The sequence below is a fragment of the Apis mellifera genome, linkage group LG6 (assembly GCF_003254395.2).
Source record: "Apis mellifera strain DH4 linkage group LG6, Amel_HAv3.1, whole genome shotgun sequence".
Taxonomy (NCBI): domain Eukaryota; kingdom Metazoa; phylum Arthropoda; class Insecta; order Hymenoptera; family Apidae; genus Apis; species Apis mellifera.
In genome coordinates this window covers 1,696,980-1,724,949 of record NC_037643.1, presented here as the reverse complement: position 1 = coordinate 1,724,949, position 27,970 = coordinate 1,696,980, and the positions used below count along the sequence as shown (strand labels likewise).

General features: G+C 30.9%; 1 protein-coding gene across 1 annotated transcript; it reads right to left on the bottom strand.

Moving 5' to 3' along the window:
- Positions 1-23,582, bottom strand: LOC107964671. The gene is made up of 5 exons (XM_026441379.1): positions 23,274-23,582; positions 6,257-6,590; positions 5,972-6,197; positions 3,903-4,399; positions 1-2,128 (listed from the first exon to the last, which is right to left on the bottom strand). The coding sequence occupies exons 2-5, from the start codon at positions 6,559-6,561 to the stop codon at positions 181-183; spliced, it is 2,976 nt and encodes a 991-aa protein (XP_026297164.1). The 5' UTR covers positions 6,562-6,590; positions 23,274-23,582; the 3' UTR covers positions 1-180.
- Positions 23,583-27,970: the final 4,388 nt, after the last annotated feature.

The window sequence follows — 27,970 nt, the reverse complement described above, 5'->3', positions numbered from 1 at the left end:
AAAGTTTTTTTAATATTGATTCTTTATTTTTTTCAGATTAAAATATGTATCATAATAACATTCAATTTAGAGACAATTTCATAAAGAATTCGAACTACGAAATTACTCTTTACATTTCTCACAAATTTTTATATACAAAACAAAATGTACACGTTCACAGCAAGATAATTTGAAAGAGAATCAACGATCATTTTGACCTTTACAACACAATTTATCAATCGTTCGCGTTGTTTCCGCCCTCTTGTGTTTCCACCTTCTCATCTGTCTTTTCTTCTCCTCGTCGTACGGGCACTCCGTTTTGGGCATCCTCTTCCTGTCCTTCTTGTCTCTTGTGACGGGGAATACTGATGGACCAACGTCCACGACTTTCAATATCTCGATAGGATTCAACGCGAATTGGCTGCATTCAGGTGAACCGATGGTCAATACCAGAACAGTGACGAATTTCAAGAAATACGTTGCTCTCAACAGATAAACGGCCCCTTCACCGTAAGAGAACAACGGTGGTCCCAAAGAGTTCACGTCGCACATGTAATAAGCTCCGCAGAACTTGAAGATACCCAAACACGAGCTCTCGCACGTTAAAATGCCAAAATTGTACTTGAGGAACATCTGCTCCAACGATTGCCACAGATATTTCCCCGATTTTGCGTACAATCTTCCGCAAATCGCTGGCAACACTTTCGCCTCGAACATAGTCTCGCCTATCTTGAAATGACTCATCAAGTATCTGTTCCAACAATTCACGTGGCTGTATTCATTTTTCGTGGATTTGAACTCCGCCTCTACTTTACTGTGAGTGTAATATCTGTCACCGCACATGACGATCACGTCGAGGATCTTCGAGCTCCAATATTCCGGCGCCATGATTCTTGTCATACCGGCGCAAACCACGTAACAAGCATAAGTTTGCATACCACGATTCTCCCTCTCGAACATCCCATCCGTGATGTGAATCTCGCCCCACAACGAGAACAATTTGTTCGATTCTTCCACGACGTATTGATGCCACCGCATCTTCCCTACCGTGAATTCTTTCCCCTTCTTCTTCTGGGGGAGAGACAACCCCTTGGCCCAAGTGATCTTGTACAATTTCAACCACGTTGGCTTCTCGATAGGCTCCTTCAGATCGCCCTCTTCTTGCTCGATCGTGCAAGGATCTCTCACATCTAGGGGATCGAAGGGACAATCGTCGATGGTCTTCTTCCTAACGGACCGCCTAGCTGGCTTGGGCGCCCCTCGTTGCAACAACTTCAAATTGTGGATTTGGCAACAGAGATGGGTCACGTGATAGATTTGAATCGTGAAGAACTTCTCTTCGAAAATTACTTCTTCGGCAATTGGCGCCTCTGTTTTCGGTAGATCCGCGGTTGCTGGTTCGGTCACATCCTCTGCTGGTTTCTCTGCTTCTTTCTCGGGAGTTATCTTTTCTGCTTCCGTTTCCGGTTTCTTTTCTGCTTCCTTTTCCGGCTTCTTTTCCGCTTCCTTTTCCGGCTTCTTTTCCGGTTCCTTTTCCGGTTCCTTTTCCGGCTCCTTTTTCGGCTCTTTTTCCGGTTTTGGAGGGCTGTAAACGTATGCCCTTAATAGAAGGATCATCAGATGTCTTCTGAGCGATTCCTTCGAGCAGAATTTCATGATGCAAGCGTATCCATCGTCGTCCCAATAACCGAATTTGTTGCAACGGTATGGATTGTACAGATACCAGAATAGATTATCCTTCCAGAACGCAAGGCTGAATCGGGTAGTGCGAATTATACAATTACGATAACGTATTTTCAATTTGTCGAACCACTCCTCGATTTTTTTGGTCCCTTTGTGAACCGGCATCCTTTGGTCGTCGGTTATTTTTTCAGACCCGATCTCTAGTTTAACGTTTATCAAATCCTTACGTTCCATGATCATTTTCTGCTTCATGTTTTTCTCCTCGTAATCCCATGGAATGTCCGTGATGACTGGAACGTCGTTCAACTCTTGAATCAATTTCACTTCGATGCTGTACTTGTAATTGTACACCACGATGTCGTCCAGCCTTTGTTTCTCCTTGATGTTTATCATACCGATGTGGGTGTACAACATCCACGCGTGATCATAGATATAATCGATGTTTGCGCTCCAAGCATACTTGTATCTCGTAAGGATATATATATGTTATGTTAAATAAATTAAATACAAAGTAAAAATAATGAGAATTTATGTAACTTGTTGTAACTTAATTAAAAGATTTAACTTGTAAAACATGCATTAAATAATTTGATATATAAAATTGTTGGTTTATTATATGTAGTAGATTTGTTATTAAGACTGTTAAACATTCCATATAGAATATTGATAATAATGTTATCGAAAAAGATTTACAATGATATTTTCAATCCGTCCAATTTTTGAATTTGTATTTAATCAATAATAATAACAATAATTGTTAATGTATAATCTATAATATATATATAATATACGTATTGATAATATTATTAATCTTCTTTAAACTACTATAATGCTATATTTTTATTTATAATAAATTACTAAAGTAATGTAATATAAATATTTTCTTTTTTCATAAATATTTTTTCCATTTTTAAATATTTCTAATTACATTAAATAATGTGTAAATATATGAAAAATCAATTACCAAAAATAAATAAAATATTTACATGAAAACTCTTAATTTTATTTAATTCTTAATTTATTCAAAAGGAATAAAAAAGAAAATTTGAATAAAATTTTTTAATTGAAAAAAAAAAATAAACTATCAAAAATAAAAGAATATCGATTAAGATAAAATAAAAAAATCAAAATTGTATGATTATTTTCTAATACTATAAACTGCAAAGGATAATTTCTGTAAGATTAATTTTTTTCTTTTTAACAGATTTTTGAATATTTTTTTTATTAATTTATTAATTATAATATATATTTGTTCTAGTTTCATATTGTAAATTTTCCAATATTTTAAAATAAATATGTAAAATAATATTTCGTGATTAGATAAATAATAATAATAATAATAATATATAATAATAATAGTAATATTTATGATGTAGATAAATCAACAATTTAGGAATAAACTTACAAAATGATGATTTTTTTTTAAAATTCCAAATCTAGTTCAAAATTATTTTCATATAATAAAAAATATTATTTTTTGAAAAAAAATTATATTATTGTAAATTATCGAAAAAAAAAACATCAACAAATCAATAAAAATAAAAATTTTTTAAATATATAATATTTTGAAAAATTTGTTCAAATTCAGACATTAACAAGTTTAAATATTATTATAGAAGAATATTATATAATTTTTGTTTACTATTAGAAATTACAAATTGTCACTTTTATATCAGATAAAATATATTATATACTAGGTATTTTATTTAAATTAATCTACTTGAATATTATTTACAAAATAAAAATAAATAATTTAAATATAACTAAAAATATATGTACAAAGATTTAATTATACAAGAAAATATTTTAAATAAAAGTTGAATGCTTTGAGAAGACATAATCTAACATGATTAATTTTTTTTTAAATGAATGTATAAAGAATTTTAAATGGAATCACATGATTTTTATTGCACTAATAAATAATAGCTTATTATATCCTACGAAAAAGTATTAAGCTATTTGCATCGAAAAATTTTTTAAAACTTTAAAGTTTATAAAACTGATCGTATTAGATTTTTTTTGCCTTCTGAAACTATTCAACCGTTTTATTTGAAACATTTTTTTTTTTGTATCGTCGAAAGTTTGACAGATATTCGAATGGATTAATTCAAATGGAATATATATTCTTGCTAAAATATTGATCTTCGATTCATTTAATAAATTAAAAAAGAATTAAAAAAGAAAACTTAAAGAAATCTAAAAGCAATCGATATTTTGTGAAATATACATTCAACAAGTACCTCAATTGTGTCTTAGCCAGAAGTGCAATGATTCCTTGATAAAAGCAGAATTTCCACGTATTTTTACGCGCTCTCATCACGCTCAGTTCTGGCAAATGCATACCCTTCATTCCACGAAGGCATACATCAGCGTAGATCCTTGTTCCACGCGATTTAGAGGGTAACTCGAAAATGATGTAATCACCATCGACCAAACCAAATTTTTCACCGGTACACCGATCGACTAGCGACTCTTTATGTGGTAGGATACATATTTGTGGAATCCGGGCATGGCCTAACTCTTTACGATCGGAATAATCATTGGCTTGGTCCTCCAATATGTCGAAAGCGTCGTCACAGGGGAACAAATCTTTTCGTTTCATCCGTTTCTGTTTTCGTCTTTCCAGCAATTCTCTGGTCATGTCTCGTGTCGTGCACGGCCACCTGCCAGGCCATTTATCGTCCTCGGTCTTTACTGATATTGGTTTTTCTATCGCTGTGTCGGATTTCGATTCTACCTGAAGATGTAATTCGTATTAAGCATTTACCTTGAATATAAATGTATTAATTAATTTTAACATGGTTAAATTATAAATACTGTATTAACTCTTTGATATTGGGATTTGTTATTTTTAATAATAATTGTAAATTCCAAGTTGATAAAAAAGTGATTGAAATATCTGGTGTAGTAATGTTTTATTCGAAGACTTTACAGTAGTAGTTAACTTGCTATTGTTTATATATGTATGTAATCGAAACGTAGTTGTATAACTTGTATAACTTGAATAAAAATTTTAAGATGTTTTTATTTGAAAATAATTATATAAAAAAATATATTATCTTTGAATAATATTCTGTTTGAGAATGTTACTTAATAAAATTATGTTCTTTCTTATTTATTTATTTTGTTCAATTATACATTAGAATTCTAGATTAAAGTTGGATGGCAAATTTTTTATCTTAAATATGTTAATTTTTTCATATTAAAAAAAATTACTATTGCAAATGATAGATTGATAATGATGAGATAGATATGCAATAATTATAAAAATATATAAATACTAAATACTATATTCCATTTTAACTTTCATCTTAAAAATTAATAATAAAATAAATAAAATTCATAGTTAGAAAAGGATAATAATTTAATTGAAAAATTTATTTTCAAAGATAATAAAATAGAAAATACATAGAATAGTTGATCACTAAACAATTAAAACAAAAGATAATTATTATCTAGAGAATGACTATTAAGTTTCTAGTCAAAAAATCGTTTAAAGTTATCCTTAAAAAAAAAACTTCTACATTAGTAAATATATTTTACTTAATAAATTCAATATATTTCCATAAATAATTTAAGCTTTTTAAACTTCGATTATGTATATAGATCGTTAATTAAATTTTGTGGATCGTTTATAAATGATAAGATGCTTCAGTTTATATTTCAATTTTTTTTTTGCTTCTCAATTGTTGATTATTTTCTAAAAATTAGCTATTTAAGAAAATGCAAAACTATTATTATAAATAATATGGAATTCAATTTTCGCTGGAATAGAAAAATAAATTATTCAATTTAATTTGAAAAATTTTTTCACGTGAATCCGATTTAATATTTTTGTGCACATATTATACATCACGTTTAAAAATAAATTAACAAATTTTATATAAAAATTCGTTTGTTTCTGTAAAATGAATGGCATAATATTAAAATGATTTCAAATTCTTAAAAAAAAAAATGTAAAAAAAAAATGAACGAAACAAATTCAAAAAACAACAGCAAATAATTTAATTAATAATTCTGAAAAATGAGATATTTTTCAAAATATTTAAGTAAATGCAAATGTTATTTACCTTCATTCAATAATAATAATTAAATGATCAACTAAAATAAATAAATGCATGCAAATTTAAATTTGCTAAACATTGTTACGCGCGTCCAAGAAATGCATAGCGAATTTAACTGGTCAAATGTAAGGATCAAAAAAAAAAAATATATTGCAATGACAAAATCATTGAAACAATTACTTATCGAAATAAAAAATAATCAGAATTAGACTGTGACTAATAATCTAATATTTCAATTTACTAACGGGCAAATTCGCCCTCATGTTGCGCCATATTCGTATCATCTTCGTCCGATCTATCCTATCAGGTAATTCCAATTCGTCTCGCAATTGAAACATGTTAACGGGTAAACACTTATGATGCACGGTGAAATCTTCCTCCGAAACAACTTGGGGAAATTTTTGAAGGGTGGCGGGCCTCCTGTGTTTGAAGATATCCTCTCTCTTCCGTTGATCCTCGTCCTCCACGACTCTGTAGAAATTGTGAAACCGATCATCGATGTGATCATCGAAAGATCCAGCTATTCTTACGCGTTTATATAAAGTTGCCAAAGGGGCACGTCGCATTTCCATTTCTGCCCCATGCATCTCTTCATCCATCTGCCGAGATCCTTCGGTCTTCGTGGCAAATACTTGGTGCGAAGTATTCTAGATGCTACAGGCCTTCCTTCGTCCTCGGTTGCCTCGCCTTCTGTCACCTCAACTTCGGTCACCTCACTCTGATATGTTCTCTCTTTCTCGTCCGTATACTCGGTTAGATCGGTATCCTGCGCATCGGTGGTCGTCTCATCGACGTAATCCGTCATGGTATCTTCTTCGGTTTGGTCGTCAGTCATTTTCGTTCGATTTCCCTTTATCTATCTATCTGCGAATATTATCGGCAAACTTATGCCTCGTATATTTATATAAATTTAATAACACGCTTAATTTAACTCGTCAAATTTTTTACGTATATCTTAAAATCATTTGCTCATTTTTTTCTCTTTTCTTTTTCCTTTTTTATTTTTCTTTTTAATCAAGAATAATATTGTACATTTCACTATTATAATTTATACGTCTGTTCCGATATTTCTTTTTATATCATTTTATATTATTCGACCATGATTTCGACCAGGAAATTTTAATATAACCTAACAAATAATAATAAACTACTATTGAGAATATGACGTAAATCGATCTAGTCGTGGAATTTGAATTTGTCAACGAGAAGTATTTTCGAAAAGCGAAAAATTGAAAAATAATTTTGTTTCATGCGATCGATCGATTCATATCGTATCGAGGATAGGATGTGAAGGAAGGGGCGGAAAAACGATGTAATAAAAATGTTTTATTGACTCTCTTGCTTTCTACACTAGCTCTCTATTTTAATAACGAAGGAATTGTGTCGCGCGAATTTTTTCGTTCCGTTCAAATATACTTTCCGAAATGTGAACAATTATTTGGAAAAGGATGGACCCGTGGTGGTCGGGGTGAACTTGAACGAAAAACTGCGCTGTCTCTTGAAAAGCGCCGACGAAAAAAATTTAAAGTGTTCCCGTTCTGTGATTTTGTAATTATTTTCCTTCGGAGTAGACGAAACCTTAAAACATCAAGCAATTTCACCACGCGAAGCCAGACAACGACACAAAATTTTCGAAGTGTTTATAAAATTACGCTGATACACGATGGAAATAACGTGAAACCTTACTTTTAGGGTAATATTCTGATCATTATTGGATTTAGGAGCCCCGCACATGCATCAACTGCGAATAATTCCTGTTGCAAACACTTTGAAGCATGTTTCTCTGATTTAAAGAAGAATATATATCGATATCTTCATTCTAATAATGCGTATTAAAATTAAAAAAAAAAAAAAAAAAAAAAAAAAAAAGGAGTTTTAAATGTTTTTACATCTCTCCACTTTTTTATATTCGAGTGATTTTATAATTGATACGAAAAATAAAAAATAAGAAAATTATATGCACATTTCTGATTTATGATTTATAGTTAATTGAAATCATGCACGAAAATTTATTTATTTAAAAATATATATAAAATAAATGAATCTAACGTTAGATTAAAATAATTTTTTTCCCCGTATTTTTGATAAGGTAAATAAGTATATGATATTAAAATGAAGATATCGATATACATGGATACTGATTTTTATAGCTAAATATATACCTATGAAAATTATAAATTGTTTACATTACTTTTACGCAAATTATTGTTTTTATTTTTATTTTCATTTTTAGGATAGCAATAAAAATGAAGTTTAAATTAAATGAAGTTTTAATTACACGATGAAAATAAACAAATAAGACACATTTGATAATATTTGAAATTATTATTATTGTATTTATTTCATTATTCTTATTTTAGGAAAATTATTATACATTTGCTTTATTATTTTTATATTAGGATATAAGATTATAATTTTAGAAATAGAAAAAGTAACTACGTTAAGATAAAATAAATATAATTTTTCGCATTGTGAAAAATCTGTATTTTCTTGTACAATTATAAATATTAATAAATCAGAAATCATTTTGAAATATTATTTCGGAAAAATTATTTTATTCAAATATAAAATATCAAATAAAATTAACAATTAATTTAATCAATGATCAAATAACAAAACAATTAGAAAGGAAATCATTTGTTTATTCAAATAAATTAACGCCTAATTATTTAAAAGTAATATCAAATGAAATGAGATGATATATTATTTAAACCTGTTTACCAAATTATTTTTTATAATGAAATATTTCTCCAATAGAAAGGAATTAATAAATTTAAATAAATTTTAATTAGATGATTCTTTTGATTTTTGCAAATATCGATTTCATAATCTTAAGAAAATCTTAAGAAAGAAATTTTTGGTTAAATAAATTATTAACTTACAATTTAATTCTCTTTTTTCAAATGATAAACATAATTATCTATATGAGATAAAAGTATCGAATGTAAGAATAAGATTCCTTAATATTTTTATAAAAAAATATTGAAACAATAGAAATATTAAAACAAATGACGACAGAGAAACTTTATCTTGACGAATGTGATTATTTCGTTAACATTAAATACATTTTTTCGCCTCCAGTTCTTATACTTATTTACAAAAGAACATAATATAAATATAATATAAAAGTGTAATACAAGGTAAGTTATTTAATCAATTTGTTCATTATTTAATTTCGAATCTTGATATAAACTAATAACTTTATAATCTGTTCTAAATGAAAAATTAATAAATTATTTTTAAAATAATTTAATCTAAATTTCTAATGCTATTCTTAATATGAGTTTTATACAATTATAATATGAATATATTTTTAAATTTGTTTATATGTATGCTATTACATTCATTGTTTCAATTTTTACTTTTTGATATCATCGCGAAAATATCAAGAACAGTTCATAAAATTACAAATGAATTCATGAATATTGAGAAGAAAAAAAGGGATTTTTTAATTTCAAGTAGTAATTTCAACTTTTGATCTTAATTTTAAACAAGATCTTATTTTTTTTAAACCATCTTTTGTATTTACTCTTTTACATTTTTCCTATTTTCATAAACAAAATATAAAAATATATATGAAATATTTTTCTTAAATACATATGTATAAATATAAAAATTTTTATCATTTTCATTTTTTATTGTCCGATATTTAATCGAACATAAATGGAATATTTAATATTTCATATTTGATATCTTTATCCTACACATATATAATTATATAAATTAAATTTGCAAAATCTTAACGAATAACATAAAGAAAGAAAATTGAAACGTTTAATCAAAATCACAATTTTTTCTATATATTTATAAAACAATTTTTCAAGATGATAATTACATAAAAGGAATTAGAAAAGAATAACTATAATATTTCTCTCGTTAAAATGGCACCTCAATACAAGTCTTGTTAAAACGGAGTGATCCTTTTTTCAACTTTAAGTGCAGCTATTCTTTAACAGCTATCTATCGAGATAACGAAAATGGAGCAAGAGTATCTTTGCTCGATTTTTCTAGTAAAACGAGAAGAAAAGGTTCGAAGAACAGTCCATCGATGTATCCCGTGGGAATCGGAGCAGCAGTCGAAGTCAAAGTGAATTTGAAGCTGAAATCGGCCTGATCCCCGCAAGGTTCCACGATGGAGACGAAGTTTCGCCGAGCAAATCAAAGATCAAGACAACTCAGTCGGTAAAATTTTAATGAACTCGGCTCGCGCAGAGTTCCATCGAGAAAAGGTGGATCGATTGGTTGAACGGTACACGGCTAAATCTCGAAAGCTGGTTGAAATGAATTATTACGGGAGGGGTCACAGTAGTATATGAATTACGAATCGAGATAACGCGGAGGGAAAAGGAAATGGGGATCGAATGTTGCCAATATCGATACAGATTTCATTAATTTCGATATTTTAATTATTTTCGAAACTGAATATTAACGTGTATACTTATTCTACGGGTTTCCTCTACATTTGCATATTAATGTATTTGTTCTTTAATTAATAATTGCTTCGTGGAAGCGCCCAGTTTCATCGTTGCCTGTATGCATAGTGTGTATGCGTTAACGTTTCAGAAACAAATTTAATTATAAAATATTAAGATTTAGATATGGATAGACAGAGGAAAAAAATTGTTCAATCATTTCACAGATATATAGATAAGATTTTAATTCTAAGCATATAAACGTAATAAACGATTTTATTCGACGGAGTTTCGTCATTCGTGGAGAAATATTTGAAAATTTGGATATATATTATATCGTGTTTCATTTTTATTCTTTAATTATTATTCATTGTTAAAATTTTCTTTTACATATTTCTTACCTTTTATTGTTTACTATCGAATCAAAAATCAATTTTTCTATTGATTTAATCACTATTGAAATAATTTTTTGTTTTAAAATTTTTTTCAATTTAACATTCCAATTTCGTTAAAAAATCTAAATCTTCAAAATTACTCAACATAATTTTATTACAGTTTTTATAAACTAATACAATAATTGCCAATTGTTAGATGATCACTTCAATTACAAATAATTCTTTAAAAGATTATTTACTTTAACTAACAAGATGATGCAAATATAAATATTTAAATCAAATTTTTCTTCAATCAAATTCTACTATCAATAATTATCCATTAATTTATAAATACGAATAAAAAGTCGAAGATCACTGGGAGAAGATAGAAGATCTTCTATCTATCCATTAAATCCAACGAACAGGCTGTATATTCAGAAGGTTCAAAAAGATTGATGAAGAGCAAAGAAGAGAGAAGAAGCGGATTGCCGTGTATCGTGCGTGTATACGAAAAAGGGTAGGTGGGGAGGGAGAATGCAGAATGAACAGTGCATTATATGCAATAACGCACAAAACGCCCCTACGGCTATATAGCCATCTCCTTCGAAAGTTCCCGTACGGGAACACGCACACGACCAATCCAATTAATTTTATTTTAATTACTGCATCGTCGAGCATACGCCGATTGTTATTGTTTCGGCGGCGACGAATCGACTGACGATTCGTTATTTTCCCGCTGACAATTTCTGTCTGTTCGCACCGCCGCGAGAGAGAGAGAGAGAGAGAGAGAGAGAGAGAGAGAGAGAGAGAGATATTCGAATGGAAACCGAATTTTTTTCGAAGTTCCACAGATACTCACTATTCATAAACGATACATATTCTCCATTTTGTTTCTTTCTTTCTCTTTTTTTTTCTTTCCTTTTTCCCTCCTTCTTTTCTTTTTATTTCGTTTGAAAAAAAAATTGTTAAGGTTAATTATATACATAATTTTACAAAAATTAAACTTTAATTGTGTAACAGAAAGTTATTACACATAAAATTGACTTAAAAAGTTGCTTGTTAAAGTTATTGTACGTTATTGTGTACGTATCGTATAATTTTGTTTTCATTATATGACTATGACACGAAATATTAAGAAACTTTAGTTTTGTTAATTTATTATACAATTTTGACAAAGATCGATATTCATGTTTATCATTAAAAGATATTATCGTGGAAAAAATATATATATATATTTTTGTTTCCATCACGTGATTGAATGGTAATACTTTTTATATATGATTCGCGTTATTTATATATGAATTGCCAATGCAAATATTTACGAGCAATCGTTAGCACATAATCACATACGATTCGACGAGGTTGTAACTATCGAAATACTGTAATTATGTTGACTGTGTAATAATAAATATTGCCATACGATACAGTTAATGATCAAACAATTATTGTGTTAGTTATGCGACATTATTATTTTATTCCACATTGTATTCATGTGGAAGTAACGCGATTTAATTGTTGAGTAATCATTAATTACATTGTATTTAATATTATAGGTTAAATATAGAGCGTAAAGATATATCGGATATATAAATTTTTTTTACTTTTTTTTTTATGTAATAAATAATTAAGTTTTAAAAAATAAGTTTTAAATATATGTTTTATAATCTCAAAAGTTAAGTTCGTGATTTTTTTACGTGATACATTAGAAAATTTAGATCAGTTTGAATTTATAAAGAGAATTTTATTTTTTTCAAAAATCATTTGAAATTATTAGACAAATATTTGAGTTACATGATCCATATGTACACTTGAAAATTCTCCATGAAAATTCACGCGAGTGTCTGCAAACATTTACAAAATTTCAACCTTCAGTAATTAAATTGGGCAAAACGATTACATTGATACGATCCTTTTCGAGTGTAATTCGAACAGGTGAATTCAATATACTTTTAATTATCGTTCTTTAATTATTGTGTTTTCTATCGATACTGTTAGATGATATTTTTGACCTATTTTTTTTTTTTCTTATTTTCTTTTCCTTACCACGAATGATATCACATTAACAATTATCAGATAAATTTACAAATTTTTTTTAATAATTAAAATCTTGAGAAAGAAGAATCGTATTACAGTTTTAATTAACAACTTTTTGTATCCTAACAATTAAAATTAAAAAAAAAAAAAAAAATTAGCGACATTTTTCAGGAAAAAATTTCAAATTTTGCATTATGTTTCGATATTAAAAAAAAATTTAAATGAGATTATAAATATTCCATTATTATAATCCAAAATTTTTATACGATTTCAATATTTCATTATATGTATCTATTTTTTTATATTACTATTCTTTTTATAATCACTTTTAAATTTATATAATAATTATTATTATATTTACAAGTAATATAACATAATATAATTATTATAATACTTATAATATCTATTAATAATATTTAAATATATAAAATATATAAAAATTATTTAATCTAATCTTGCACCTATTTTCTTTCTATTCATTCGAGTATTTAAAAAATACAAATATTCCGAGAAAAATATGATACTCGAAAACTCAATTTCTTTTTACGAATATGCCTCACATACCTGTCCTCATCAAGATATACGTATTTCCTTTCTATTCATCGGGTATTCAAAAACTACAAACAGTTTAAGAAAAAGTATATATATATATATATAATACTCGAAAATAAGATTTGATTTTTCTTTGCGTATCGTTCCGATTTTTTTTTATGCTCGAATCGCGGCGTTGAAGAGTCGCGAAACTAAACGGAGGCACAAAATGTCCCCAGGAGGGATTTACGGGCGCGAGAACGCCGTCGGAAACGGCAAACCGGGCTTTCACGTTTCAAGTATAAGAGAACTGTCCTCGTTGCCGTGGCCCCTCGACGGACCTGTCCCCGAGGCCAGTCCTTTTAATTACCCGACGTTAAATTCTTTATCTGGCTGAAACAATGTGGCGGGCTCGTGTTTTCAGACCAAACAAACCCCATGTTGATACGCGGTAATAGAATAATCTGGCAGCTGATTCCGGGGATATAGCCCGCGGGGATAGAAACCCGCACGATTTCTGCACCCGGTCTCTGCGCCTACATCCCAGAACGAAAATCAACCCCCCCCTCCCCCTCCCCCCTACTACCCCGAGCTTCGCCTCACCATCTCTCGCTGCACCCTCGTAACCTCGTACGAGAGAGGCCGAACCCCCTTCCACGTGTTTACACACTCTGTGGCTATGCCTGGACAAATGGTTTCCGGAAGAGGAGGGGGAGGGAGAAGAACGAACGAACGGGGGGAGGGGAGGGGGGAGAGGGGAGGGTACCGATGCGTGACAATAAACCGCGTTTGAATTACAGCCACAAGGTCTTTCCGTGATCTTTCCTCCTTTAATCGTTCGTGAACGGCCGGGCCCACCGATGTAGGGAGGGTTTCAACCTTCGATTATTCGGTGTTGCAATCGAGGGGATGATTTGGAAACGATCAGGTTGAGGGTGGTGGGATGGAAACTGGGAGCATATATCTGCAATGTTGGTTGAAGGAAGAATTGATCAGATGAACCAGAGATGGGTTAAATTAGATTGGAAATTAAGTTTTATGTTGGATATGTATCTGTATATTTATTAGATCGTGCGAAATATTTTTAATAAAATTTCGAGAAAATCAAGAAAATATTTCGGGTAAAATTATTTTAGAAATAGTTGTTTCCTCTTTTTTAATTTCTTTCTCTCGACAATTAAGCGTTTATTAGCTTCCGTTACTTATCGTTGTATAACCTATCAATTTCTACTGCGGCCGTACAAATGCAAAAAAAAAGAACACTTGCTTCGAAGCAAGGGTTCTTCGGGATAATATATTACATTTGCGCGAAAATACACGCGTCAGTTGTTACGTGATCAATGTAAAACATCCAGGCTATACGCGTAGAAAATACGTATATTCCTGAATGTACAGTACCATATCTTTCACAATGGCGGAATGATTGAAACACGACATTCCACCGAGCGACTGTTTTATTGCCTTCGACAGATTCAATATAAGCAATGCGACCGTTGAACAATCTCCAACCACCGCACGCAACCTCTTCACGTTTTTCGCTTCCGATACTTTCATTCACCTTTTACCAATGTCTTCTTACAAAAAAAGAAAGCAGGAACAAGAGGAGGGGAGGAGAGAGAGAGAGAGAGAAAAAAAATTGATTCGCTTCTCTCACCGCCACAGACATAGATATCATTTTCGAAGAAAATGGAACGATAAGTAAAACTGCAGACGTAAACGTAAAAATTCGATATTTCAAAGACTATGAGAGAAAAGGGAGGAGAGAGAGAGAGAGAGAGAGTTTCATTTTTCGACATTTTTGATACTAACAAGACTTCAAAGATCAAAAGTTTCCTCCTTCTTTTCCTCCGTTTCTCTTTCTTCCTTCCTTCCTTCCTTTTTTTTTTCCTTTTTTCTCATTTTTACTCGCGCGTTCTCTTCGTTTCCTTTGTCTGGTCGACGAATCAGATAGAAAAGAAAGGACAACGAGCCGTTGTAAAAGGACAGCGCGCGATCCGTATTTGCAAAAAGGGAGTCTTTTCCTCGACATTCACTTTGCGGAACGTTACCTGCTCTTCCTCGTACGTAACGAGATGACGTAGGAGGAAGTCGCCCGTGAAGAAGAGCGATGAACGCTATTTCTCGCTGCCACGTCCCTCCTCCTCCTCCTCCTCCTCCTCCTCCTCCTCCTCCGCCTCGTTGTTTTATTTGCTCTTTCTGCTCTCCACCTAACGAGCAGTCTTCCTTTCTTCTTTATCGGGATTTTTTCTTTCTTTTTTTTTTTTCTTTTCTTTCCTTTTCTTCCCTTCCCCAAGTGAGACATCGAAAGAAGAGGATGAAAAGGGGACAAACAACCGGCTTCATATCGAGAGTCATAAACTCTCGTCGCGCAGCTTTATGTAAACCATCGTTATCCTGATCGTAGCCCATCGTAGTATTTTCTTCTCCATTCTTTAAATTATCTCGGATGCGATGCTCGTTTCATTTAACACGCGAGCGTCTACATTACAAAGAAGAACTTTGAATTTTTGCAACAAATAAGTAATAACGCAAAAGAGTAATAATTTGTCCTTTCCATTTTACGATTAGAACGGAACGTAAACATAAAATGTGACGATGAACATCTTTCTTTTTAAGGAATTATTATTTTTTTTTTTTTTTTTTTTTTTTCATTCATCGCCGATTAATATACCTGATCGTTCGTTCACATTAATCCGTAAAGAAATTCTGACTTTCCACCCCAAAAGGAATCTAATCCAATGTAAAGCAACGGTGGAGGAGTGGGGAGGGGGAGGAGGAGTAGTTTAATTAAAATCTTTTTCGTTAAACAGAGTCGAAGGAAAGTCGAAGCTCTCGACTTTTTATTGGTTTCGATCGACCCTTCCTTGATGGTATAGCCGATTTTATTCGACGCTGATCTCCCCTTATTGAAGGAGACAGGCCGGATAATATTAATTAATAGGTTGATTAACTCGCTGTAACGAGGGGGTGGTAGCGTGGTCGGGCATTTTCAAAGTTTTCGTGTGATCAAATGAAACGATGAACAAGAGCGTGAGCAGGTAACGCCGGGGGTGAGATTGAGTTTTAGGGTCGAGTGAACTCACCTTTGTCAGAGCTGCTGTCGGTGTCTTTATCCTAAGGGATTTCATTTCCATTAGTACATAGAAGAAGCTCAAACGAAGAAAACCTTCGCAGAGGAGAAATCCGTCCTCCGTTAAAACCGTGAAATCAATCGATTTGAAACAATCTTAATTTCTCCTATTTAATATTTAACGCGTTAAATTTTTGATTTCTGTTCGATTAAATATTTTAACCAAATATCTCTCATCAATTATAGAAAATTATACGAAATTTATTTTTTTCTTTTTCCTTCCTTTTTATCTTGTATCTTTTCCATTAATTTATCCATCTTAATTAATCCATTTTAATTAAATTCTTACATATATATGTATATATATCTTACTTAAAATCATTTGCTTAAATTTATATCAAAATAAGACAAGAAGTGTCTATTAATGGACACATTACTGGTTTCCTATCGAAGGAATATTGTCCAAGATATTAATTTCGATTATCCTTAATGTCCACTGTTTGGACTCTAATCTCAAATGAAAAAATCGAATACGAACTCGTTACTTTTTTGACAAATTATCCTTTACATAAATAAGAACAAAAATTAAAATAAAGAACAGTATCTGGAACTGAATATAACAATAATCCTTCAATTCTTAATAAAATTAATCATAAAATAGAGTTATACATTTTGAAATTAAGGAAGAATTTTAAAAAAATATTATATACTATTTAATTAAATCCAAATTAAATTTTATGTTACTTAATATAATTCTTAATATTTTCAAATAATTAAAAACAATTTAATAAATAATTTATTAAGATAAAAATAAATATATATAATACTTTCATTCTCATTGAGAATATGAGTTGATCGATGTTCGTTTTGGAAAAATCCTTTTATACAAACATGTTTAAAATATATTTTGTTTTTCAAATAATGATATAACTTTTGAAAATTTTCTTTTATATTAATTTTTTATTTATTTTACTATTAAAATTTATACGAGTGATTTTGACCGACATACATTTTCTAAACAAATATGATTTTAACAAATAATATTGCGTCTAGACGAACTATTTTAAGACACTATAATGATAAATACGTACAAATTTAACATCTTCAACTTTGATATAAAAATATACAAATGCAATATTAATTTCACAATTGTTAAACGTCGATTTAAAATCGTTTTTCAATCGATTGATTGTAAATTTCACCAAAAAAAAAAAAAAAAAAGGAAAAGAAAATCAACGAACCAAATAAAAAGAAAACAAAGATTAATTCCAACCCTTTTCGCTCGCGCAGCGTAGCCAGTTTCCCTCGAAACGGGCTACGAATTACATTAGATCGTTTCGTGCGTGGCTCATCAGCCGGCGAATCCTCGAAAGGGATTAGCTCGCCAATGAGAGAACGCGTTATCGGAGCAGTCAACGACACCCGATTGCGTGACAGGAGTCAAAGCGTTCGAAAGCAACGAGTCCTTCATTCGGGACGAGAAGAGGCAGTTAATAGCTGGAGGACAATGGAGTTGGGGTTGGCTGTTTCAAGGATCCTGGGAGTAAGTACCGAGGGGTAGGTTTGGTCGCAGGCGTGACTGTGTGAGACCCTCGCTGAGATAATTGAGCCGTCAGCTGCATGAGCCTCGAGCGCCATGATAGCGCCAGCACCGCCACCCTCGCCGATGTGTTTTCTCCTCGGAGCGCGGCAGAGGAACACTTATTGTTAGTGCGCACGTCGAGAGTCCCGGTTCGAATTACCCCAAAACGATCTCCGCTGCCTCCTCTCTCGGTCTTTGCTCGGATAATTATGATAATTTCAACGTTCGATCTTTCCGACGAGAGTGCAAATACATTTAAAATTCTCGAAAGTTGCTCCCTTTCGGTTGAATTTTCACAAATGGAAATCGCGATAAAAGTGAATATCCGATGACGATTTCGAGAATATAATTTTCGAGAGAGAGTTTTATTTTCAAATGTATTTGAACGCTTGTAAAAGCTCGTAGAAATTTCACTAGATTCATTCTTGAAATTTTTATGATCCGTTGGAAAATTATATCAATGTATAATTACGTAAAAATTAATATTAACAATTGTGTCAGATGATATGTATGAAATTAAAATGACTTCGTAACTCAAGAAGTGTAACAAGTTAATGTAACGTAATGTAGTTAGCGTTTGTTTGACATAGTTTTTGGTTAATCGAATCTAATAACATAAACAAATTCTTATAATTAATTTTTCGTAGTTGAAATTCTACACGACTTTAAAGCCTATATTACATTATATACGTAATTAAAATTAATCGTGCATTAAAAGAAAAATCTTGATTTTCTTTGCGACAAAAGGGGACAAATTTTTCGCTTGTTTTGTAAGAATAAAAAAAAATTGGAATTTTCGCCGCGTTACAGAGAGTACCGTGAAAGAAGAATGAAAAGTAAGCTGCGTGTTATGAGGATTGTATGAAACTTTGTAGTGAAAAGAACTTAGAGCCTATCTCGGCTCGTTATAATCCCTGTAACTCGATGTAGGATTCAGTAATGCGAGCCGACGCGTGAAATCCCGACGGGTTTTCCCGTGATGAGAATTCAACCCGGGAACCCTCGTAGGTATGCAACGATAGCCTGAATACATCCAAAGTGCTGGGAAGGTCGGGAAAATCTGCATAGATCCATCCATTCGTTCGAAATATCTCGTAAATATCTTTGTGAATTTAATTCGACTGTCGTTATCCATAACTTCAACAACAGATTTCACGGTCAATGTTAATTTAACATTCCATTCGTGTGAATTTGACTAATATTTTCCGAGCTTGGTATTAAATTCTAATTCTCTCTTTCACGTTTCTCTGTTACCCATATGTGATACAGATAACATATGGGAATAATATGTACAAATCACGAATAATATTTAACGATTTCGACGGTTAAAAACGTGTCGACAATTAAGTCCATTCGTACGACAAACTAAGGATCATTCTTATCAAAAACAGACTAACACCGAACGAGGCTTCGTCTTTGAAAGAAAAAAAAAAGGGTTCCGACGAAATAACCCTTCCATGTAATCTACCTTTATATCGTACCTCTATATAACTCTCGTGTTTCGAGATAACGAGGTAATAAAATCATCAGCCTTAAATGAGAGAGGTACAGTATACATATTAACGTACGAGGAGTCGAACAAAGACCTGACAAGAAGGGAATTATTGGTCGAATGACACGCGAATTTCCATCATATTTTCCTCTCTACCAAAAAGGGCGGGCACAGTTCAAAGCAGTTATTGCACAGCCTTACAAAACCTTAAACAGAGACAAAAATAGAGATAGAAAGGAAGAGAACGAGAAAAACGGGTGGAAAGATGAGAGAGAAAGAGAGAGAGAAAGAGAGAGAGAAAGAGAGAGAGATAGAGGCAGTAATGCGGACCGATTATCCGTCCCTAGACACAGATACCTCCCTCTTCTTTTGTCACCCCTCTCTCTCCCAGTATTTCCCCTTGAGGAAGTTCCAACGATCCCCTCCAAAACGCCTGGGGAGTCGAGAGGACTCGTTTAGGTAAGCTGCACATTCCAGAGGGATGGAAAAGTAGAGGGGATCCTGTGAAGTCTCGACGTCCGACGGGGATGATGGTTTCCGCGGGGGCCACACCCACCACCCCTAGAGACAGCCAATCGCGTCCATGGGCCGAAGGGTTGCCAGCGATTCGAAAGCTGTCATCGTGCCAGGTCTGGCTTTGCCTGGCGTTGCACGATATAAATCTAGAATTTAAGGTCTTAAAACGTCGCTATTCCCTTCAACTCGCTGCTCCTCCTTTTCGATGTTCAAACGGTTCTTCCGCGGTTTCACTGTGAATATTCACCGTGAAAAAAGATTCGACAAAAAAAAGAAAAAAATAGAATCGCTTCCGGAGGTCCTCTTCCGTTCTTCCCTCCCGTTCAAATCCAAGGCATTAATCATAATTTTTTATTGAATCGTTCAAAAGATCTGTGAATTATTCAAGTGGTACCGTATGATTCGAAAATGTTTAACGATGCTTTTCCAATATCGAGATAAGTATGCTATATTCTATTTCATTTGCTAGAAAAATAAATATTGGTTTTATGATTGAAAAGATAAATTAATTTACTACAATGAATTTATATATATACATATCTAAGTTTTTAAATCGAATTTGAATTTTATATAAATATTATAAAATTGTTATGTGCCTAAAATTTATATATATATAGATATTAATAATTTTATCATTTATCCTTAAAATCTTTTTTTACCCGTTTTTATTACTTTATAACGTGAAATTTGATGAAATAAATTATTTACCGATCCATAATATTTATTTCGAATAAATGTAGCAAATGTCTAATTCCTATAACTATTTAATCTACATTGATTAAGCTCAGACAAAAATAGAATATTCGCGTAAATATAAAAATTCATCTTCATGAAATGAATTTATCGTAAAAAGTGTATGAGTCATTGTTTACCTTACTGAATCAAAAACCGATAAAACTTCCCCATCGATCCAATCCATATACTTCGAATTATAAAAATGCTGAGGAAAGATCTCTTTTTTTTTTTGAAACTTTTTAAGACAAAAATAAGTAAAAATGAAAAAAGCGAAGAGGGAAAATAATTAATGAATGAAACGATCAAACGCATTCGTGTAATAAGGGATAATCAGTCGCGTAATCATGACGACACCGAGCAACGAAAACCACTGTTATTCGATTATCACGCTCATAAGGATTCCTATTCGCTGGTTCAAACAAGGATTCTCAATGTTGCTGTTCATACATGGGAACAAATGCACACAAAACCTCTCTCTCTCTCTCTCTCTCTCTCTCGTTCTACTGTTCGTTAATCAAGTCAGTAACTCAAAATGGCTTCCTGCCTAGTAACACCCTCGGATCGTCTCTTTTCGCTATCACCTCGACAAATGCGAGGCTCTATCAATGTAGAATCTCCCGCATCGTTGCTCACGATCTCTTTGATTTTCGCGATTACATTCTGAGTTGACAGGTGCGCGCGTAACGTAGGCGTATTGTGTCGATACACGTGTGCACGTACGCGTGAATCTGTCCACCGTTTCAACGTTTCATCTGTCGCGACCGGCTCTATTTTATTATCCAATCACACCTTCGGGCTCTGTTCCAAGTATCGATTCGTTCGTCTGGGAAAAGAGCTTTTCACTTTGTTCCACCATGATAATCGATGAAATAAAAGGAATCGCAAGTATTGAATTAAAAAGAGATAGAAATGTATCACTTCGACAGGAGGATTGATTCATCTTTTCTTTTGATTTCTTTGATTATCTGATAATGGATAAAGAGATGCATAGAGATTTTAATTTTTCATTTTACTGTTTTTTTTTATTTAATTATAGATTAAACATCACGGAGATTTAAATTTTGTATATAAACTAGATTTATTTCGCATTTCTTTCACGTATTTTTATAACTTTTGTGTCTCTTTTCTATTTTCCTTTGCTTTTTTTTTTTTTTTTTTACATTTTACCATGCTTTGTTTCATTGTATTTATACACTCTTCTAGAATCTTGTTTTTTTTTAATATAAAAAAAAAAGTTTATTCATCCTATTTGCAAGAAAACCAGATTTATTAAATTGTCCATAAATAGAATAGATATTCGCTTTTCCACCTTTTATCGTGATTTTTCAGACAGTTGCAAATATTTCACTTGTCTAAATATCGAAATTTATATGATATTAAATACACGCGTTAAATTAATAAAATTTTTTAAATTGCTTTTCCTTGAACAATTTTGTTTAAAATCTTGCCACAATATTTGTCGCATTTCGAATTTTATAACGAGACGGATGCAATGATGTAAAAATAATACAACCATTTCCCCATGTAATCTAATTCATTCGCCTATTTCCATTCAATGCACGTACGCGAGTTTTGATTACTACGAATTTTGATTACTATTCAATATCGGTATTGTAACCACGACTGGAAATAATAGAGAGACCTCGAAACCGCAGAACGTTCGTACACACAACCATAAACGGTCGGACAAATTGTCTTTTAATCAATAGCGTCCAATGAAACTAGATACTCGAATACTCTAAATCATCGCTATTAACAAGCGTGCATATCTTGATCGCTGTGACGACATAAATCAAATTTTATTCTTAGATATTTTTTTAGTAACAAACGCTCATCGTTAACAAAATTAACGAATTATTCGTATCGCAATAAATTATCTATTTATAAATTAAATTTTTATTTGTACAAATTTAAATTTTAAATTTCAAAAAATGAATAAATAAATTTTCAATGTTTTCAAGTTATAAATATTTTGAGCGATCAAATATCTCTTGGATAATTATTTAAAATAGTTGTTATCTAGTATTTTGATTTTTGAACATAATGAGTTAAAAATCAACATTTTGAATCATCTTTTTCTATATGTATAATCAAAAAATTGAATCATCGCTTAACAATAATTTTCAAGATATTTATAAAAAAAATTGCTATTATTTAATTTTGTCTACACATATGCATTAATAAATGGATACATTGATATGTGAATGCCAATTATTAATTGTTAAAAAATATATATATTATGCCACTTATACATGATTAATATCACTATACTTAATATTTATATCATAGTTTGATGCAAGAATAGAATATAAAACAATCTTTGGATGATCCAAATTATAATAGCCGAAATTATATTAATAAAATATGATATGATATAATTATCATTGTAATTATGATAAATGTAACTTCGATTATCCAAAAGTATTTTTACATTCCTTTGATCTGAAAAATCTATGGAATGTCTAATCCGCTTTGGATTAGAATTAAGATATTTCAAGCCCATCAAAACCTACGAAAAAATTTAATTTTTTCGATCGAATTCGATTCTCTTATATATTTTGAATGCCAATGTGTTTATGGAAATAGTAACGAACGCATATATACAGACGAAATTTTTTTGTAAATATTTCAAAAACGATAGTTTACGCGTAGAAAAAAATTGCTCAAAATGTTGATTTCCGTCTACAATTGCTTTCTAAATAATTATTAATAATCTTTTGTCGTCGTGATGCGAAAGAAAAAAAAATCGAAAAAAAAAAAGAAAACTAATATATATGCAAAAATATAGAGGAGAGACTTACAACAAGGCTCGATAGATATCATCTGACAATCCTCGGCAATACGCAAGCATTAGGGTAGAACGTGTATGATAGGAGCGTTGATTCTGGGGATGGCGATAATAAAAGGGGTTGGCGTACAACCGCAAGCGAGGCCAGATAATTGCGCTGTCAGAGACACTGCCACCCGGTTGCGCATTGATATCGTCTACATTCTCCAAACTATTATTTTCGCCTGTTGCCTCCACTGATATATTATACGACGCCGCATGTCCCGATAAATCACATTCAATTTTGACCGCTCGCGTCGCGCTTTGCGATTAGAAACGCGAAATCGAAACTTACTATTAGAGAATTTCGCTTGTATAAAATAATTGATATTATATGATAAAACGTCATCATTTCGATGAAGTGAAATAGATTAGATTAATATTTTATTATTATTAAATGATGCAATAAAAATGATCGACTCAAAAATAAAATAAAATATAATATTAATTAAAAATCATTGGAATCGTTATCAATTTAAATCTCCAATGAATAATTTCAATTCGAGATTAAAATTATAAGATCGTACAAAGGGCAAATAAAATTGATTGTTGTATTTCATAGAAGCGAAAGAAATATTCTTGTTTATTTTCTTGTTCCGGAGCAAATGCAAGCTATGTGACATAGATAAGTATTATCGAGTTCGTTCTCATAAAGAGCATCAGTAGGTCTTGTAGATAAGTTTCGAGAGCTTTAATAGACATTCGTATCATGAGAGCACCATTAACTCTAGATTACAGCACTGTGGTATTTACACAGCCCAGAGGCGTAACGTAATACGTGCTGGCTCCCTTTCCTCTTCTAAACCCTTGTATTTCTGACCAAGTTCTCTCTCTGTCTCTCTTCATCACCTCTATCCTCTCCCCCCTCTATCATCCCCATTTCCTTTTCTATCAAATCCATCGCTCTTCCTCCCTCCTCCTTCTGTCCCATCGTGCCATCACCGCATCATCCCTATTTGCTCGACTATCCCCTCGAAATGTATCACTTCGCCTCATTTAATATCGTGGGACGTAACCCGCAGTGACGCCATTGTTCTCGCTAACGTTGGATCACGGCTAAAATAATACCTGCTAATGGCTCCTGGTTTTAAACTGACAAACAGAGACCACGAATGTAATAATATAATGCGAGATAAGTAATACAGTTGCTCGGTGTATTGTTGCCTTTATTTCTACTTTACGTATGCATGTATCCGTAAATTCGTCACGTTTGAGTTCTAAATCACAATACGCCCTTTGAGCATGGGTGAAAGAAAATGAGATCGCTTCGAAGAGGCATTGTGTAAAAATGAAGTGTTTTTTTCATAATTCATTGAAAATGGATCATCTCTGAATCGTTTTGAACATTATTATAAAATTATTATACGTTTAGAAATGATTAATTCATGATTAAGGCCTCTATGAGCATTTATGGATCAAAATTTTATTTCTAAATTCGTTTTTGAAATTTTTATTATATTTGTTAATAATTCTTTTGGACATTTGACGAATGATTATATATTAGTAGTAATAAGTAGATATTTACTTTAATAAGTATTTCAGAACTTTTTCAAATTTTTTGAAATTTTAAAATAAAAGAAATATGATCTAGATTCCCTAAAACGTATGATATATAAATATATTTGATCATAGAGGATTAAAACTGTTTGATTATTGATTAAATCTTTAAGTAAATATTTATATATATATACATAAGTTATCCAGTAAATCTTATTTATATAATCTTTCTTAATCTGTGAATTAATTAGAAAATGATTTTTAGAAGATTCATATAATAATTTTTATTTGCAAACTATTTATATAAAAAATTTTATTGTATAAAATTTGATAATATAGTATTAAAAAAATATTAAATATAATAATATTATTATAATAGATTAAAATATTTTAAAATAAATAATAGTATTTAATATTTAATAAGATCTAATAATTTCATTTATTGAATAATATTCTCCATTTGAAGTATAAGTTGCATAAGTTTTTTAAAAATAAAATATTATATATTTTTTTTTATTTTTCTTTATTTTTTTTTTTTTTAATAAATTTTTGTATAATTATGAAAAAAGGAAAATCGTAGCTTATTTTGATTATTTTGATTATATATAAAAGAAAATTTCAAAAATATTGAAAAAATAACAATATAAATCATATCTGACAAATTTCATTAGTCTTTTTGAATAAAAAATGCACGTTCAATTTATAGTATGTAATTATATGTAATGAAAAAGTAACTAAAATTATTAAAAAACTATATATTTACAATTATATAGAGTTTTTAATAGCAATTGAAGAGAATATTAAAAGATTGTAATGGAAAAATGTTCAATGTAAAATGTAATAGAACAAAATGCAATAAATTACGTAACTTTACTATTTCGTAATATTGAATTTGTTATATGAGTTTGCAAAACAATTGAAATGAATATTAAAAGGATATTAAAAATAAATTTTTCCTTTCGTAAAATTATCAATTTTTTTTATAAATAAATTTTACTTTGCGATCAAATAATAAAAATTGTTCACAATTTTCATTTTTCTACGGAATATGATAAATTCAAATTCCTTAAATTTAATCGTTCGATATAAGTATCAACAAAATTTAATGATATATCATAGTATTAATTAAAACGGAATAAAGTATAACGCGTATAATATACATCTTTAATATTTGTAGTGTTCCTGTCTTTTTCTTTCTTTCTCTCTTTCTCTCTCTCTCTCTCTCTCTCTTTTTTTAACAAGACGAACGCTTCTTTTTTTCACAGAACATTTACGCTAGAGGTAGCACGATTCTTGCGAAATTAAAAACTTTACGGGCACGTTCATTTCGGCCTTTTAAGCGGCACAGGAAAAAACCCGTGAAACACGGACATATTCGAATAACGTTTTCATCTCGCACGCGATTCTGCGAATTCTCCGTCATAAAATCCCGACACGATCTTCGAAGTACGTCCAGAAACATTTTATTATTTCCTATTCTCGCGTATTATACCGTTGTATAATTTTCACGGGCGGAAAAAGGAAAAAAAAAAGAGCGGATGGAGAGAGAGAGAGAGAGAGGGAAAGAAAAGAGTAGGAGGACGAAGTTCGTTGCACGCGGCTATGCACCCGACACAGCAGTAATTTGTAGTTTTTACGAGAAATTCTATATTTGCTCGAGCTTTTCATTAACCCGCTCGCGTTAACCAAGCTGCGACACGGTAATAAGGGGTGCACGAGCAAAAGGGGTTCAGCAGCTAACTGAGCGCAGCTATGAGTCGGTACAATAAAGAAGAGGTTACGGTTAGAAAAAGTGAGAGAAAGAACGACAAAGTTGGAGAACTTTCTGCTATTAATTAATTATTTCTGCAACAAATACCAGTAAAAACAAATCTTACATCTGATGGGAACGGACAAAAAAGAAAGACAGAATCGGTAAATATATGTAGATATATTTATTCAGAAGCAGTTTGTTTTCTTAGAAAAAAATCTGAAAGAAAATCCACAATAAAACTTTTCTAATTTAATTTCTAAAAAATATTTATAAATATATAAATAGTTTTTGTTCTGATGAAAAAAATATCCAAATATTTAAACTTTCAAATCAAAAAACTAATAATTGAGATCATTCAAAGATATAAAAAAGATATTTAAAGCATTATTAAATTATAATCTTATATTTAACATTATAAAATTATTTAATATTTCGTGATTTTAAAGTAGTAAATTTAAATTTTTTCAAAAATAAAAATGTTAAAATTATTTATATATATATAAAATATGAACAATGCAATTTAATTAAACTTATTTTAATTCTTTTAAATACTCTATTTTAATAGATTTTATTTCCTAAAATATCTTTCTTAAAATATTTTTATCACTTTAAAATTTCATTCAATCAAAATTTCGAACGAAAATAACATTAATTGAAAAATGTTTATGTTAATGTTGTAGAATTATAATCATCGATCATTGAGATATAGAATAGGGAAATTGACAGCTGCACAATTCACAGAACGATGGATGTTGTCATTGCAGGATACAGGAACAAAAGTGTAGACAGGATATCTCGAGAACTTAAGTAATACGCGACTGAGAATCTTCCGACACCTATTGGTATCTTGTCCGTTACAGGCACGAGTGGCGCTCGTTTCTCGAATTACAAAACTTCGCTAGCCAAGGGCCGTGCCTAAAACAATATTGGTGGGGGCAAAGAGAGCCCGTGCGACCCCTACATTAGATATTTATTTAAGACCGTCCGACACGGCTGCTTTGCTCTTGTTCACCGTGAAATTCTTGCTTCGTATATGTGCAAATACATATACGATGTATAGCTCACTGACGAAGGTACCAAGTAGTTGGGACTAAGTACTCCAAACCCAAAATGTTGACCTAGTTAATAGCTTCGTGTTTGATTTGACTACTGTTGTCCGGATAAGCGGTTCCGTAATGCGAACTCTGTGCTTTTATTATTATCGGTCGTGAAATTTAATACTATTGAAATTATCTTTTATTAGGAATACTGACACTCCTTTCTGTATTTCTTTTTATTATTTTTATTTCTTAGTTAATGGACAAATTATAATTATTGATATATTGATTATTGATTATAATTAATGACAAATTATAATTATAATTATTGATAGTTATATTTGTAGAAATTTAATAATATATTTTGTTTTTTTATTTATTTTT

Coding starts and splice junctions, on each gene's coding strand:
- LOC107964671 (XM_026441379.1), bottom strand. CDS start 6,561: ATGACTGACGACCAAACCGAAGAAGATACCATGACGGATTACGTCGAT. Junction 6,198..6,256: donor TGGCAACTTTATATAAACGC/GTAAGAATAGCT, acceptor CAATTTCTACAG/AGTCGTGGAGGACGAGGATC. Junction 2,129..3,902: donor CTGGCTAAGACACAATTGAG/GTACTTGTTGAA, acceptor TATCCTTACGAG/ATACAAGTATGCTTGGAGCG.